This window comes from Ursus maritimus, unplaced genomic scaffold (genome assembly GCF_017311325.1).
Source record: "Ursus maritimus isolate PB19 unplaced genomic scaffold, ASM1731132v1 scaffold_33, whole genome shotgun sequence".
NCBI classification, from domain to species: Eukaryota; Metazoa; Chordata; class Mammalia; order Carnivora; family Ursidae; genus Ursus; species Ursus maritimus.
The window spans coordinates 24,731,085-24,747,772 of NW_024425897.1; the positions used below are offsets into that span (position 1 = coordinate 24,731,085).

The following is a 16,688-nucleotide window of genomic DNA, read 5'->3' on the forward strand; positions in this document are numbered from 1 at the left end:
CAGACAAGAGCTCAACTGAAGACTGAGGGTCAGCCTCAGCCCTGCCCATAGAAGCATGACACAGGGTCTCCTCCAGCCTCCAACGGCCAGCAGCTGCTTACACACTCAATTCAGTAAGATCCCACCCAGAACGGCTGGGGAGGGTGCCCTTAGAATCTGCAAGGCGCTCAAGCACAGTTCAAGTGAGGCGATTCTACCCCTGGCTGGCCTGCCACGCCGCGTGACCTCAGCAGTCTGGGTCCCCCAGTGGGCTGCGTGGGGAGAGCAATTCAGCGTTGCCTCCCAGGACAGGCTGCACGTACTTTATAATCAGCAACAGGCAGCCTGATCTGGGGGAGGGGGGGAGCAGGCAAGGGGGTCCTGGGGAGGAGAGCTGCGTGCCCCCTTCTTATACCTTCATATCTACAAGGAAATATGCAGCTGGTGATCCAGAGCATGGGTCCCCGGGCCATACAGGTGTGGGTTCAAGCCCCAAGTCCGTTGTATATGAGCCTGGCTGAGCCTCAGTTTCCCCAGATCTGTAATGGTGACAGTGCATGGCATGTCACAAGTGTGTCCAAAAGGGGCAGGAGTCAGGGAGGGAGGAAGAGAGGAGGGCAGGGAAAGAAGAGAGGGGGAGAGAGGAGGAAGGGAAGAGGCTGCCCCCAAATGGTACCCCCTTCACAGTATCAGCTGTGGGGGAAGCAGTTCTCTCTGGAGAGACCATTTACATGCTCAGCGAGGCTAGCCCGCCCTTCTTGTGCTCCTGGCCTCCCCTTGAGGCCAGAGGGCAGCAGGAGAGCGGCATGAGGCCAGGGCTGGGCCCGCTGCTCCCTGACCTTTCCTTCCCTCCCCGAGGCAGCCCTAAGACTATGAGGTTAAGCAGGGAGGTGGAGACACTCACTTGGGGTTCATTTGCCCCTGGGGCTTCATTCCAGTGCCCTGACAGCCCACCGTGCTCCTTCCTCCACACACCCAGAGGTGTTAGACCCAGGAGACCAAGGGAGCCAAGGAGAGGCACTGGGAGGGCGAGCCTGGCACACGGGGTCATCCCCGTGCCCAGGAGGGGATTTATGGCACAGACGGATCCCTGCAGCCAGCCCACGGGTAGGTACCACTAAGCAGGAGGTGCTGGTGGAACACCTGCCCCCAGCCTGGGGTGCAGCCCCCACATGAGGCCCTGGCAGGCGGGACGGTGTGGGGGGGGTGCTCACCATCTTCAGCTTGTGCTGCTGCAGGATCTCATCCAGGTTCTGTCTCTTCTTGTAGTTGAAATAGAAGTTCTTACACTGAGACACGGTCTTGGAGCCCACCATCCGAGCGATGGCCGACCAGTTCCGGCCGTGTTCTAGAAGACCTGTGGATGAGACGGCAGCAGGTGAGGGGCAGCAGGGGGCCTGTGCCCTCGGCCTGGAGCCCCAGGCTGAAAGTGCTCCGAATCCACACACGAGGCTCTCTGCTCCAGAAGCAGACACACCGGGGGTGGGGGGCCCTAGAGAGGTGGGGATGGGGGCCTGGCCACCACCCCTCCCCACCCAGGCTACATGGGCAAGGCACGGGCTCCAGGAACCGAGAGGAGCTCAACCTGGGTACACCCCTGCCAAGGCCACCGTCAAGGATTCTGGGGCGAGGGACTGAGGTCTGGGGCTCAGACCCCGCCCAGGCTCCCACCTCGCTTGCCTCCCTGGCTGTCGTGACCTAGCACCGACACTCCCTCACAGCTGCAGATGAGGCCTCAGGCCTCGGGAGACAGGGCTGTTTTCCGGCCGCACCGGGCCAGGGCCAGAGAAAAGGAAGGAACGTGTGAGCAGGGAAGGGAGGGTGGGGTCCGGGTGGGTGTGAGCTGGAGCCAGGAGCCTCTTCACCCAGGTTAACTGGGGTACCTCTGGGGCCCGAGGCCATCATGGGCTTGGGGCCCACAAGGCTGATTCAGGGGCTGGGAGCAGACTTGCCCCCTCAAACACAGCCCCCGCCCCCATCTCTGTGAGCTTCTTAAAGCTTCACCGACTCCTGATATGGGGAGAAATCCCCAAGAATTGGCAGACTCTGCCCCAAACCCACCTAGGTCAGAGAAAGTTCTCTCCGGCCCCACAAACTCAGGCCAATACCGTACCCCCCAACTCCACACCCCATTCTAGTTTCAATGCCATAAATACCAGGCTCAGCAAAAACACAGCCCCTTGCACAAAGAAGCCGCACCTGGAAAGCCCGGCCCCAGGTCTGTCCATCTGCCCACGGAGCTCCCGGCACACACGGACATGCCACACACTCTGTACGCGTCTCTCTGTACGTACACGGCATGTCCTGTGCAGCCAGGTCAGCCTGAGAGGGTAGGGCCAGCCACTTCCCAGGGGCTGCCGGAGGGACAGGAGGCAGGCTCCAGACCCCCAGCGCCGTGGGGCAGGACTGGGCCCCCTAAGGGCAGCAGGCATGAAGCCTGAGTTACACTGCTGGGAACACGGCAGCCTCTGAGCCCCAGAGCTAGACTTACGATGGCTAACGAAACATTTCCCGTAACGAAGTTTGAGGCCATTTTCCTTGAATCAAATCAAGCTACAAGCAGGGAAGCTATGATGGGGATTTTGCAGGGGTGCGGGAGCCCAAGGGGCCAACAGTCTGTGTGCTGGCATTTTCTGTCATTCATTTGTTCCTTCATCCATCCATCCATTCTAACATGTGCCCACGGCTTGCTACGCACAAGGCTCTCAGAAAATAAAACTGCAACAAGAACAACACTGACAAACCACCACATCACACGGCTGAGGGCCCTGGAGTTTCCAAAGCCCTTCAAAGACATGGTTCTGTCTTGTCCTTGCTGCCGAGGCCATGACTCTTCTCCCATCACCAGATGGGGGGAACAGGCTCAAGGGGCCACAGCCACTCACGGGCTTATGGGGATAGGCCAAGGGCAGAGTGGGAGTGGGGACCCAGGTTTTCCGCTCCCCTGCCTCTGGACCCCATGGGGTGGAGGTGGTGCCAGCCCGACAGGCCACCTGCTCCCCTGCGGCGGCTACGGGCCACGTGGCTCCACAGCGGGCTCCTCAGGGTTCCTCAAGGACAGGCGCGGAGGGGAGGGCTGGGACATGGGATCAAGTGTCACCCAGCCCCCTGACCTTTCCCTCCGCCTGCGCCAGCAGCAGCTGCCACTTCCACAGAGCCTGGCGGAGGACGACGGGACGCGAGCTTATTTATATTTCCCCAGCCGGGGCCAAGAGAGCCCAGGCAAACACGTCGGGCCGGAACCCTGGGCGGGAGAGGGCGGGTCTCCCATCTGGGCCTGCTTGGGGGGGGGGGGTAGAAGCAGTGAGGGCCCAGGGGGTGGCTGGACCCCAGAGAGAATGATATTTCCAAACTCAACACATAAATAAGGAGGTGGTTTGGAGGCTGGCCGAGGCTTTAGGGCCCTAATTAACTCCACTTGTGGCAGCAGCAACAGCAGGAGTTGATGAGGGTGACGGGGTCACCCAGCCCTTCCCAAATGCGAGCGGAGGCTCAAGAAGGAGCGCTGGACGGGCTTGTCCAGAAGCCCGGCCTAGAAAGTGCTGTGTGCTCTCAGCCACCCACTCTGTTCTCTGGGCCTCGGTTTTCTAACGGCTACGTGAGAGGCTGGGGTGACCGTCCTCGTATGTCTGGCCAGGGCCCCCTTCTGGTTCCCGTTCCCCAGGTTGAGGGTGCCGGGCACAGGTACAAGCACTTTAGAACTCACTGAGCCTTGCAGACCACCTAAACAAGACCCAGATGAAAGCCCCCCAACACCCATCCAGCTAGGAAGAGCGCCTCTGAGCATGCACCAACCAAGACCCCCCCACCCCGGCCTGCCCCAAGCTGACCAAGGTCCTGCCCTCCCTCCCCAAGAGCCCCAGCCTGACAGCCAGAAAAGTGGGGGGAAGGGGCCCAAAGGGAAAGGGTGGGGATGGGGTCCCACGGGTGCAGAACTCCTGAGTCCCCTGCCTGGCGGCCACAGCCAGGTCCCTGGCACCAGTACCCGAAGCAACCCCAAGCCCCTCCTGGGGCCTCACTCACATCCTCTCATCTGCGTCTCCCCCTCGGCCAAGTTTTCCGGAAACATACGGCTTGGAGGATGCTCCAGGGAGTGGAGCTGGGAGCAGCGGGCTGGGAGGCGGGAGGCTGGGCGGCCGCGGTGCCGGCTCCGCGAGGCTTGTGGCTGGAGCAGGCTTGTGGCTGGCGTCTGCTCCGGCTCAGCTCTGCCTCACATCCTTCTGTCCAACGGCAGCGGCGGCGGCGGCGGCGGCGGCAGGGAGGGAGGGAGGGAGGGGAGGGGTGGGGAGGGAGGGCGGGCAGGCGGGCGGAGGCTGGCTCAGAGGCTGGCTCGGAGAAGGGCGGGGAAGCAGCTCCGCACCGCCCGCCCCTGGTGGCCCAGGGCTTCTACCACCCGCTCCTGAGGCGCTGCCAGTCCTGACACCGTCCCCCCCCCCCGCAGCTGCGGGCGTGCGAGGTGCCCTTCGCCGATGGGGGCGAGCGGCGGGAACTTGTCAGTTGTGTGCTCGTGCCCCGTGCCAGGCGTCACCAGGGTGCACAGTGTCCGAGGCTCCTCCAGGCACAAGTGCACCCTGAACAGACGCTCAGCAAGGGGTGCTGGCCGGGAGCCCCCAGTCCCCGGACACCCCTGCTGGGCAGAATCCAAAGAGCCAAGCCTGACGGGGCAGCAGTGCCCTGAGCAGCCTCGCTGCGTGCCTGGGCTGGATCTTCCTGCTGCCTGACCCAGCGAGACGCGTCGTCAGGGCTGAATGTGACCTCCAGACGGAGGCTCTCGGGAGCGGGCGGGCGGGGGAGCGTGGCAGAAGCCCAGGTTCAGAAGGGGCGGGCCAACTTGGCACTGGCTTCCCCCTCCCTCTCTCCCCATCCGTGGCGGTGGCGGCGTCAGCAGCAGCGGTAAGAACAGATGAGGGTTCAGAAAAACAGAGCTTCTCCACCCCAGCAGACGGGGAGCAAACAGCTTCTGCCGCTGTCATTCCCCTCCCTGTGCCAGTTTCACCTGCGGTCTGCCCCCCACCTGGCCTGAAGCTGCCAGGCCCTCCGTGGGACACTATGGCGGTCTGGGACCGCAGGAAGGGGGCCATGCACTCCTTCCAGCACCCTCTGGTCTATGGATGGGTGAGCCTGGCTTCACATTCCAGGAGGAAGCTCAGCATTTGAGGAGCCTCTTCTGAGTGCAAATGAGACCTCCAACCATTGAGGGCTGGGGGAGGGTTTGGAGTCCCCAAACGGTTCTCTGTTGCCCAAGGATCTCGGGATGACGGCCGCCTCTTTCCTTCCTCTCCGAGACACCCCTGACAACCAGAGCAGCCTGCCCCTGTATAAACACCTGCTAGAGATGTCGTAGGCAGCTCCCGGGAGTTTGAAAGTTAACGGGGTTGAACTTTGGATCCAGATCCAGGTCATGACCGATTTCTCTAACTCCAGGGTCACTGACCTGCTTGTCTCTTTAGCCCTCAGCCTTTATGTCCTGCCCATGGAAACCCACGGAACAACAGGCATCCCTGACGCACCCATGCACCCAGCCCTCACCCTGGGATCCCAACCATGCCAGGGATCTAGGACTTTCTGCCCGAGTCCCTCAATCCATACCCTGCAGGGAGGTCCAAGTGAGCTTTGAGAATGCCAATCTTCCAATGACAGCCCATGCCTCTCCGAATAAAACCCAAAGGCTTCAGTGTGGCGCGTGAGGCTCTGCAGAACCAGCCCCACCCACCTGGCCAGCCTGCTTCCTACTTCTCCCCTTGCTCACCGACTCCAGCCACCGGGACTTTTTATGCCCAGCCCTTGAGTGTGACCAGGACATTTGCACGAGCTGTTTCCTCTACCTGCATGGCTTTTTCACGAATCTGCCTCTGTCCTCCTTCAGCTCAAGTGATACCTCCTCAGACAAGCCTTCCTTGACCATCTTCTCTAAAGCTATCCCCCAGCCACCCTGCCATCACGAGGCTTTGTTACTTCCAGGGCACTATCACTCCAGAAATTGGCTCCCTTGCTCCACTGCTCACTGCACCCATAACTGCTAGGCATGCAGAAGGCACCTGGTAAATGAACAAAGTTCCAGAGTCCCCGACTGTCTGGGTCTGGGGACCTCCTGGGTGTCCCATGGCATCTCTGCCACCTCTCTGAGGCTCTCAGGAAGGAGCTCCTGAGAGGAGGGGGCTGAATATTTTATCCCAGCACGGTGCCCTGGACCCTCATTAGACAAGGCTGGAGGCAGTGCCCACCTCTCACACCCAAGGGCATGCCCACAAGCGTTTCATGCCAATGCCCAGATGGCAGATTCTCCCAATGTCTGCTGCGGTCTGGATTCCCCGACCCCACTTCTAATTTCTAAGGAAGGAGTTTCATTCTGAAGAGTCAGGAGGCAGGAACTAGGAAGTGAAATTGACCAAGACAGGAAGTCAAGCCAGGAGGTCTGAGTCACATACTCGGAGCTCCAAAGGAGACAAAGGAGCAGTGGGTGGCTGCAGGGGTGGTAGCAGGAGGGGTGTCTCAACACCGTGGCCTGGGGGGCTCAGCATGGCCACTGACCACTCTGGCCACCCTCAGAGGAAGCTTCCCATGCACTGTGCAGGGGCCTGTGATGAACCGTTCTTACGGGAGCAGTGACTCAGCCCCCAGAAAGGCCTCTGTCCCTGGCCTGGCCCTGGCCTGGCCCCCTCTAGAGGTCCCTGCCACAGGCAGCTCTCTCCCCTGAGGGTCTATGAACCCGTACCAACAGCTAACCCCCAGGCCACCATCAGTGAGTTCAGATAAACAGGGCAGGGAGGGCCCCGGTAGTACCCAGGGGCACACCACCATCCATGTGGGTCATGGGGAAGCCACAGCTGCTCTCTGGAAAATGGGCACCCTCTTCCAGGAAAACGCGGTGGCTCCCCGACCCCAGCCAACCCCTTCCAACCCTGAGGCTTTCTGTTCCCTCCATGAGGAGCACAGGCTGCCTGCAAGAGGGACACATCCCCATCCCTCCTGCCAGCTGCCATTTTCCAAAAGAAACTCCAGTTTGTGAAACAAAATTTTCTGCCCAAAACACTGTCGAAGGAGAGGGGGAAAAAATCCAGCAAGCTTAGTCCTGAGTCACAGTACTTCCTTTTTTCAGAAACCTCAAGCCCTGGGTGGGTTGGACACGGACTCAGCCACTCAGCTGGCAACCCGGCTGGGCACCGACTCTGTGTCAGAGCTTCCAGCACTCAGGCCAGTCCTGAAATCCTGGCGGGGTCCTGGCTAGACAACTTCATGCCTGAACTTTGACTTACCTGCCTTTGTTTTCCATTTATGCTTTTAAAAATAAGCCCCAGTTTCAGCAATCAGAGCTACAGATCATCCATCGGATGTCAGATGGCCCCCTCTCTTCCCCCAACACAGTCCAGTAGACACTGAAGATGAAAACAAGTCACCCGTGTGTGACCTAAGGTCGCCTTGCCTACCACTCTGGGAAAATGCCACTGTTAGGCATTGAGCGTCAGGTTTTCCTACAGAGCAGAGCAGAGAGCGCGCTCCCGGGGTGGGGCGGCTCTGCGTTATCTGCTGTGCACGTGCTGGCCCATCACTCAGCCCTCCAGACCTCGGTTGTCTTGTCTGCAAAGAGGAAGTCATGTGTGTGTGCCTTTGCGTGTGCGCACACGTGTACGGCCACATATGTGCAGCACTCGCCTGGTACAATAATTCATGCAAAGCGCTCAAACCAGTGAGCACTTGCCACGTGAAAACACACGTCATCACTGCTGTGTAAGCTGCCATGTGCTGCTCTCCCTGAGGACTCAGCAGCTTGAACGCGGACGTGCGGATTTTCCTCCTGGGAGCAAAGTGGGCTGGTAGGTGCCTCACTGTTATGTTCGAGGGGGCTGACGAGGAACTACAGAGGGGTCTGGAGCCAGCCCCGAGTCTGGCCGCCCCCTCCACCCCGAGGGCATGCAGAAACCTGACTTTGTCCTCCTCCTGAACCATCACACACCAGAAGCATCGGGTTGGGAGGCAACGTGCCCAAGATGTAACTCCTCTGCAGCAGCCCAAGGGTGGCAGCAGCTCCCGACCCGCCTCAGCCCCGTCCCTTCTAATGATCTTTAATGCCGCCACACCGTCCCTTCTAATGACCCTCGATGCCGCCACCCCTCTACGTCAGCCTCCCTCAGGCACCCGCTCTGAGGGCTGGCCCTGTCCCCTTCTGGGCCCTCACTGATCGCCACACCAGAGGTGGCCCAGCATACGTGAGCCCAGCCTGCACACTGACCACCGCACCACGCTGCCTGTCACAGCCTCCGCCAGCGCGTGCGCCGCGGTCCAGGCAGAGCGCACAGGCTGCTCCTCGTCTGTGGTCCCTGCAGTAGGGGCAGCAGGAGGCTTTGGCAACGGACTGTGCATGGGGAGGGCCTGCTTTTCCAAGCTCCGTGGCTGGGGGCTCACACCTCCCCTCCCTGAACCTTAGACTCTTCATCCGTAAAAACTAATTAAACCAGCCAGCGTGCACAACAAGCACTTTGAAGGTGCAAAGCAATTAGAGGTTTCTCCTTCACTCCCCACGAAAGGGGGGGGGGGCAAGAGCTGCAGGCCCAGCATTACTGCGCGCCAGAGAGTTCTGGGGTCGGCCTCAGCTCCACCCAGCCTGGGAGACTTGCCCGGGGCCACCAGAACCTGGCCCTGCAGCAGCCTCCACTCTGAGCCACTCACTTTGCCTCTCTCCCCTCACCAGGCACGCCACTTGAGGCCAGGGAGGGGCGGTAGCCTGGAGCTAGGCCAGTGCCTATTCCTGGTCTGGAATGGTGTGACCAGGGGCTTCCCTACCCCCTCCACAGCTGGCACCCTGCCCAGCAGAGGAGAGATGCTAGGGACCAAGAGGAGCTGCCAGCAGAGCCCCGGACCTCCCGCACAGCTGGGTCAAGACTCTGAGCCAGGCCAGGCTGACCTTTCCCAGGGGAACTAGAGTCTCGCATCCCAGCCCAGCTCCTGGCCTGCCCCTCCTGCCCAGCATGGCGCGGAGCCTGAGGGCGGGCAGCCAGCTCCCTGGAGCTGCCCGGTTCCTGCGGAGGCTGCTTCCTGCACATGCTCAGTCCCTACTTATTGTGAGCCCCAGGGCAGGCAGTCCTGACTCCATATACACAAGAAGAGAAGGTACCCACCTGCCCACCCAGAACCCTGCAGCTGTTGTGGGCCCTGCTCCACCGCCTCCCCGTGCTCTGAGAGTAACAACCAAACTCCATCCCACAGCTGGTAAGGCCAGGATCCCAAAAGACTCTCCATCCCTTGCCTCTCACCCCCTCATCCGTGTTTCAATATATTCTTACTTGACCACACTGCCCCTGCCACAAGGCCTTTGCACGTGCTATTCCTGCTGCTGGGACGCTCTTCCCTCCCTCGTTATTTGATTTTTTGAAAAGATTTTTATTTACGTATTTAGAGAGAGAGTGCGAGCTAGCATACAAGTGCGCACACGCGAGCAGAAGGGGCACAGGGAGAGGGAAAGAGAGAATCTCAAGCAGACTCTGTGTTGAGTGCGGAGCCCGACGTGGGACTTGATCCCATGACCCTGAGATCAGGACCTGAGATGAAATCAAAAGCCGGACACCTAACCGAATGAGCCACCCAGGCGCCCCTCATTATCTGGTTAGTAGCCACGCCCATGGACTAACTCATTCAAACTTCACAGTAGCCCCATTCCCACTCCATAATCAGAGTACCTGGGCTCAAATCCCAGCTCTACCAATTAAGAGCTGTGTGACCTGAAAACAGCTCACTTAACCTCTCTGAGCCTTGGTTTCCAAATGTGAATAAAGGAACTAAGAACAGCACCTGCCTCACACCCAGGAATACTGAGAAGTACCGAGCAGTGTTACTATCGTTTGTGCCCGCCCACGGGCCCCTATCTCAGGGGAACCCTCTCTGGCCTTGTGGAACCTCCTCCAAGTGTCATTTTACACCTGCATAGCAGGTCACTCACCTCCAACCCACCTCCCCAATGTGTGCACAAGGAGCCAAGGCCCAAGAGAAGCAGACCCATGCTCAGGGTCACACATCTGTAAGGGGCAGAACCAGGGCTTGAACTCAGCACGAAAGGCTCCAGAGTATTCTTCTGTATTGAACTGTGGGCCTACGTCTTCTGAGCACCCACTGTATACTAAGAACCGTACATTTATGGTTCATGCCCCCCTTATGATACCCCCAGGAGATGGTGTCCCAGTCACATGCTAGAGTAGGAGTGAAACGCAGCCAAGACAGGGACGGGTCAGGCCAGGGTCACACGGCCAAGGGACGGGTGAGAGTTACAAATGGTGACGGGGACCTCAATATGCCTGACACGTAGCTGCCCTAAGCTCTTCTGGGTTTCATTTTGTTTTTTTTGCAGAACCAATGGAGGCTATACTGGATTGAACCGTGTTCCCTCCGAATTTCATGTCCACCTGCCACCTCCAAAGGTGACCTTATTGGGAAAAAGACTCTTTACAGATACGATCACATTAAAATGAGATCATCCTGGGTTAGGGTGGGTCCTTGTAAGAAGAGGGAAATTTGGACAGAGACACACAGAGGGAAGACGGCCACGTGAGGATGGAGGCAGAGATGGGAGCCACGTGCCCACAAACCAAGGAACGCCAGGGACCGAGGCAGCCACCGGAGGCCAGACAGGCAAGACAGGTTTCCTCCCTAGAGTCAGAGGGAACGCAGCCCTGCCCACACCCTGACTTCGGACCTCTGGCCTCCAGAGCTGGGAGAGAGCGCCCTGCTGTTCTTTCTAAGGCTCCCAGTTTGTGTGTTGGTAGGGCACAGCTCCAGGATACTCACATGGTGGGCTATATCCTAATTCCCAGTAGACCGATGAGGAAATGGAGGCACAGAGAGGTTGATGGACGTGCCTGAGGTCACAGAGCTAAAAAGCCTGGTTTCTCTCTGGGGATGGGGGGGGAGAGGAGTCCTCTGCAGCTCAACCTTCAAGGCCAGGCTTCTGGAAGTCGGGGATGCTCCAGGCAGGCTGAACACCCCCAAGGCCCTGGGGACAGCCAGCTGCTTGCTTCCCAGGGCTCCCCATGGGAGGGACCAGGCCGGCTCATTTCTGGGTACCCCTGCCCTGCACAGGGTGAAGCACTGGGTCGATGGGAAGCCTGGGTAGCAAGATGAGTGCATGTCGTCTGCTTCCTGAGTCCCTTCCTGGGTTTCTGAGGGCTGGACGGGGGGCTCCACAACATTCTTAGCCTCCCCACCCCTGCCCGTGGTGGAGAACAGTCACCAGGGCTGCCAGCACCTGCCTCCCTGCCCCGCCCCCTCCTGCCGCCTGGAACACACAGCCATTAGCAGCCACCCTGAGCAGTAATTGTCCAGATTGCTGTAATTCACGGCAGACGAGCACGCTGGCGCTCATCGCATTATTACAAATGTCACTGAGCAGGGCCTTGGCGTGCACAGTCCCCAGGGGGTTCTCGCACTGCTGTCTCTGTGGGCAGGACCCGGGATGAGCTCACTGCTGCTGTGAGGACCCAACCTTGAGACAGTGGGGCACACTCCCGTCTCGCCTGGTGAGTCATCCCCGCCGACCTCCCATTCCCCAGATCTGCCCTTCCCAGAGGGAGAGAGAGGACAGCCGCCAACTTGGCCAACTCCCGGTTCCCAGGCAACAGGGAGGGAGCCAGGGATGGAGCCGCCGTGACAACAGAAGACACTCTGCGGGGGGCAGGGGCGGGCTGCGGGAGCACCGGCTGGCAGTCCTGGGACATGCACACGGAGCCCCTCAATGCCTAGTGGGTGGCGTGGGGGGTGGCAGGTGATATTGCTGCCAACAGCTGAGACGCAGGGTCTCACGTGTGGTTAAAAACACGTGCAATCCTACACAAATGTTCCTGGCGGCTCTGCTCACAAGAGCCCAAAGGTGGAAACACCCCCAGGACCGTCGACGGACGAATGAACATTATCAGCAGGATGGGGTCCCTCCGGGAGGTGCAACAGAGCTCGGCCGTAACAAGGAACGAAGACCACACGCTACAACACGGATAAACTTCAGAAACGCGAGGCTGAGTGAGAGAAGCCAGACACAGACGGGCACGCACTGCAGGGTTCCATTCATGTGAATGGCGTATCCACAGAGACGGAAAGGAGATTAGTGGATGCCAGAGGCTGGCAGGCCTTGGGGGCTGGGTGTGACCACTTGTGGGCATGGGGTTTCCGTCTGGGGTGATAAAACATTCTGGAACTAGACCGAGGTGATGGATGCACAACACAGCAAATGTACTTAATGCCACCAAATTGTACACTTTTAAACAGTCAAAACAATAATAAATTTTATGTTATATGTATTTTACCAAAATTACATAAGGGGGAGGAAAAAACACACACAATCTCAGGGAAGCCTCCTTTGCACCCAATGGTGCAATCCATCCTGGAAACCGCGCAGTGGACAGAGGACAGAGAAGAACAACAGTGTGGCCCCCTGGGGGGCTAACGGCACCCCCACGCCCTGCAGCTAGAGACAGTGCCCAGGCCCCCGTGCGTACTGCTCTCATGTGCTGAAGAGCTCTCGTCTTCCAGGGCCTCGCCTAGGAGAGGAGGCAGGGCAGCTCCTCTCCCGAGAGCCGCTGACGGTCCACCTCACTTGAGGGCAGGGAGCGTGGAAGAGGGGCCTGGGGCCTCGGGAGGGCGGGGGGCCCAGACAGGAGCTGGGAGGGAGGGGTCTGCTCAGGTCTGGGGCTGCTCCTAGTCATTGTCTGAAACCCCAGGGCAGAGCACTCAGGCCACTCAGCAGCACCCCCTTCCCAGGGTGGGGAGGGTGGGGGCCTGGAGGCTGCCCCGTCCTCACACTCGCCTGCCCCTGTGCACCCGGGGCCTTCACAAGAAAGGCCATTTGTTCCCTCTGTGAGTCACGACCTGGAGCTCTGGGCACAAGAAGCTGCACGTCAGCGGTGGGGCCTTGGTGGGGCCAGGGGGACGAGAGCTGGAGGCCTGGGCTTGCTCCCAGCCCCAGGCCATCCTTGGCCTCACTCCTTACTTCCTCCTCTGTGAAACGGAATGGAAACAAGAGCCACTCTGGGAGCTGGGATCAGAGTAAATGAGAGCAGGCAGGTAAACGGGGGTCAGGCGCCATTCAGCCTCAGCCTTCCTGTCAGTGTTGGGCACGGGCGAGGGAGGAGTCGGCCCAGAGACGAGGGGGAACCCACAGGATGCAGCCCCGACATTGCAGGACCCATCCTCAGACCCTTGATGCTTGTTAGCTCTGGGTCCTCACAACCAACCCAGCTGCCCCTCCCATTTCACGGAAGGGGAAACGGAGGCACAGAGACAGGTCACTGCGCCAGAAAGGGAAGGACCCTGCCATTCTGGCTCCAATGAACATACAGCGGCTTCTAAGGGAGGACGTGAGGTCAGCACTAACGCACATGGCCTCCAGCCGCCTCCAGGGAGATGACACAGTGGAGGAGGAGACGCAGCTTGACCCCGTGACCACCGTGGTGGCTGCCGGCAAGCTCTGTGCCGCCCCTCCGAGATGCCCAGGTGTGCTGCCGCCAGTATCTACGGGGCCATGACGTGCTGAGCCTGGAGGGGACAGAAGCTGTCCACTGACCCATGTGCACCGTTTCTGAGCTGTGCCTCGATGTCACCCTGGGGACACACCATGGAGCCTGACGACGTGGCCACTCTAGTGGTTTGGCCACTGGAGGGCAAAACTGAGACCCCGAGGAAAAGCGACCAATCTGAGAAGAGCCCGAAAGCAGGGCCTGCCCCTCCAGACGGCACCAGAGCTCCCGGTTCAGGCCCCATGTGCCTCATCCTCCCCAGCACACATGCTTCAGGACCATGCCCACTGAGATCAGTCAGAGCCCCCAGAGACCCTCACCTTTCTTGGCTGTCTCCATCTCTTCTTCGGTCCAGCGAGAACTCTCATTCATCTCCATTGAAGCTAAAAAGGAAAACGGGGTGCATTGGCAGCAGCCCGAGAGGCGGTCCAGCCTCCACATAACCCGCTGGGACGGGGGTGGTGTCATCAGCCCATTTTACAGGTGGGGACACTGAGGTGGTTCAAGGCCTGGGCCGTGAGAACTATCTCCGCATGCACTTGGTTGGGAAGGGGATAACCTACCTGAAAGCATGGTGACCACATGAAGGTCAGAGGGACTAGAGACATGAGCTCTGGATGGGCAGGGACCTCATCTGAGCGTGGACTTGTCGGTAGGGGTGATTCTTTGCTGTGAAACCCCTGGTTTTAACCCACTAGATGCCAGTAGTCCCCACTCCAACTGTGACAATCAAAAATGGTCCCAGACATGGCCGATTGTCCCCTGCGGCTTATAAGGTCCCTCACAGATAATGCTGCTCTACAGGGCTGACTGCCATATGCTCCAATTCCCCCTGGTCAGGATGAAGCTTAGAAGGGACATGGCTCCCCTTGACACCACACAGAGTTGGCCAGCCCTCCGCTGTGGCACTGTTTTGGGGTCTCTCCTCCAACGTCCCCTAGATATGAGCCCAGGTTTTTCCCTGTAAATTGTTTAAGACCTCATGAAGGGGGCAGACAGGAGGGACCAGCTTCATGGACTCAGCGCCTGGAACAGCACCAGGCCCAAAGTATGTGCTTGGTAGAGGCCGTCTGACCCATGAAGAGAAGTTCCAGTAAGAGGGACATGAGAAGGAACAGCAAGCCAAGAGAGGGGAGATGGCTCTCACTCCCTGCGGCCACGGCCTGCCAATCTGTGAGACCTCATGAACCTTCCCCTTCCTTCCCAAGGGATCCTTAGAGAGAAGCTATGAAGTCGGAGCTCAGGGTGGGGGTGCTGGAATAGCCCGCTGGAGGGCCTGGGGTGGTGCTTTCCACCCGGCAGACTAGCCCCGACATCAGCCTGGGGCCCAAGAGGAGCTTCCCGAAGTTAGGCCCACCAATGCATTGGCCTCCAGGCACAAAGGGGCAGCCAGCAAAGCCTACAGGAGTCACATGAAATTTGTGGCCAACGGGGCTGGGTCTGAATTCTGGCTAACTCCATGACTATGGAGGCAATATTCTTTCTCTAAGCCTCAAACAGCCCATCTATGAAATGGGTACAAATTATCTTCCATACGAAGAAGAGAAAGGTGTCTGGCACGGACCCTGGGTGTGGGGTAGGGGGCATCTGCGAGAACAAAACATCACCTCCATCAACTCCCACCCTAGGAAGGTTTCCCGGTGGCTGGGGCCTCAGCCTGAGCACTCAGGGCCCGGGAGGGGGGCTCCCACAGAGGTGGGAAGGTGGCCCCCCCCACACCAACAGCCAAAAGGGTACCGATGACAAACACACGTTGGCTGCCCCCCTGTGGCTGAACTTGAGAACTGCTACTCAATCCATCTCTCCCCTCACCACCCCAAACTTGAGGTGGGAGTGGGGGGCAGTGAGGTTCAGAGCACCTCGGGGGTGGACGTCTGCTGAGCAGGAGATACTGAGCCCCACAGAAGGGAAATACGAACCCAGGAGCCTACCGGGGCTGGGGGAGGCACGGGGGTTACACTCTGTGCCCAGGTCCTTCTAAAAAGGGGTGGCGGCTACTTCATGCCAACTGCTTCCTGGCAGAAATGGGGCCAAGTGCAGCCAGATTTTCTGATGGAAAAACAGAACCCAAACAGGTGACCGGGACTTTTATGTGAACGCTCCCAGTTCTGGGATCACTAGGGCTGACAGCCATTGAGCCCTTCCCACACCCCACGCACTGTCGTAGGCTCTTCCCACACCCAGCAAGCACTGTGTGGATGAGGACGCACAGAGAGGTTTAGGAGCTCGCCCCAGGTCACCCAGTGAGTTCGGAAGCTAAAGCTGGGATTCAGAACCCACCATCCTCTCCGGCCCGAAACTCACCCAGCTCAGCACTCTGCTGCGGGGTGACGGCCTCCTCGCTGTTGGCCTCATTGGCCATCGAGCGGGTGATGCGGCCTTTGCGTCTTCCCTGGCTGTTGGCAGTTTTGCGGCCTTTGGAGGCCACTGCCTCCTTCTCATCGTTGTCCTCCCCAGAGGTGTCGTCCGTCTTCTCCCTAAAGGCCAGAGAGGGAGACAGGGATGGCTTCACCTGTGCCAAGAAACCAGGCGACAGTTCCAAGAGACCTGCTTTTCTTTAGCTCGAGGAACGCTGGCTGCCAGGGGGTTTGTACTAATCAGAGGCTAGGGGACAGGGGAAAGCTCGGGGTAAGGGCTGGCGGGCAGCAATCCGCAAGCCTTCTTCATTCACTGGACGAGGGGCCATGGCTACCAGCTCTCTGCAGTGCCACTCTATTTGTCCAAACCACGGCTTTCTATTCTCTGGATGAGGGCTGGGGGCCGGTACGTAACGGGACGGCTGTGCACAGGCCGGTGGCCGTCTGCAAGACCATCTCACACGCCCAAGAGAGAGCTGCTCTCTGCTCCCCGTCTGCAAGACTACTGCATTAACTGCATGGGGTACAGGCGGGTACAACCTACAAGGCCACCTCACTCCCCAAAGCAGAGAGGCTCAGTGGGGCTCTAGAAACGGCACTCGCTTTGCTGGCAGTATTATCAAGGGCCACCATGCCTTGCAGCACACACAAAAGGGAAGTCTCCCGCCGGGCTTCTGCAGCTGAGCCAGGTGTGTGGGGGTGCATGCGACCTCCGTACCCAGGGCTGGGGCTTTCTCAGAAGCCGACTCAGGAGGGTTGACTGTGGGGCCGCTCAGATTTACCACCCCCGCCTCCCATTCATCTTCCTGAAGGCCGTCCCTGGACGTCTGGGAGACCGGGCGGGGGGGGGGGGGGGGGG

At 59.4% G+C, this 16,688-nt stretch overlaps 1 protein-coding gene across 1 annotated transcript in view; it reads right to left on the reverse strand.

Annotated features, from left to right (window-relative positions):
• NCOR2 (nuclear receptor corepressor 2) overlaps window positions 1–16,688 on the reverse strand; it is a 172,129-nt gene that overhangs the window by 54,332 nt on the left and 101,109 nt on the right. Inside the window, exons 16-18 of the mRNA XM_040620026.1 lie at window positions 15,777–15,949; window positions 13,793–13,855; window positions 1,194–1,336 (exon numbers count right to left, since the gene is read on the reverse strand). Coding sequence (XP_040475960.1) covers window positions 1,194–1,336; window positions 13,793–13,855; window positions 15,777–15,949 — 379 coding nt within the window. The remainder of the gene's footprint in view (window positions 1–1,193; window positions 1,337–13,792; window positions 13,856–15,776; window positions 15,950–16,688) is intronic.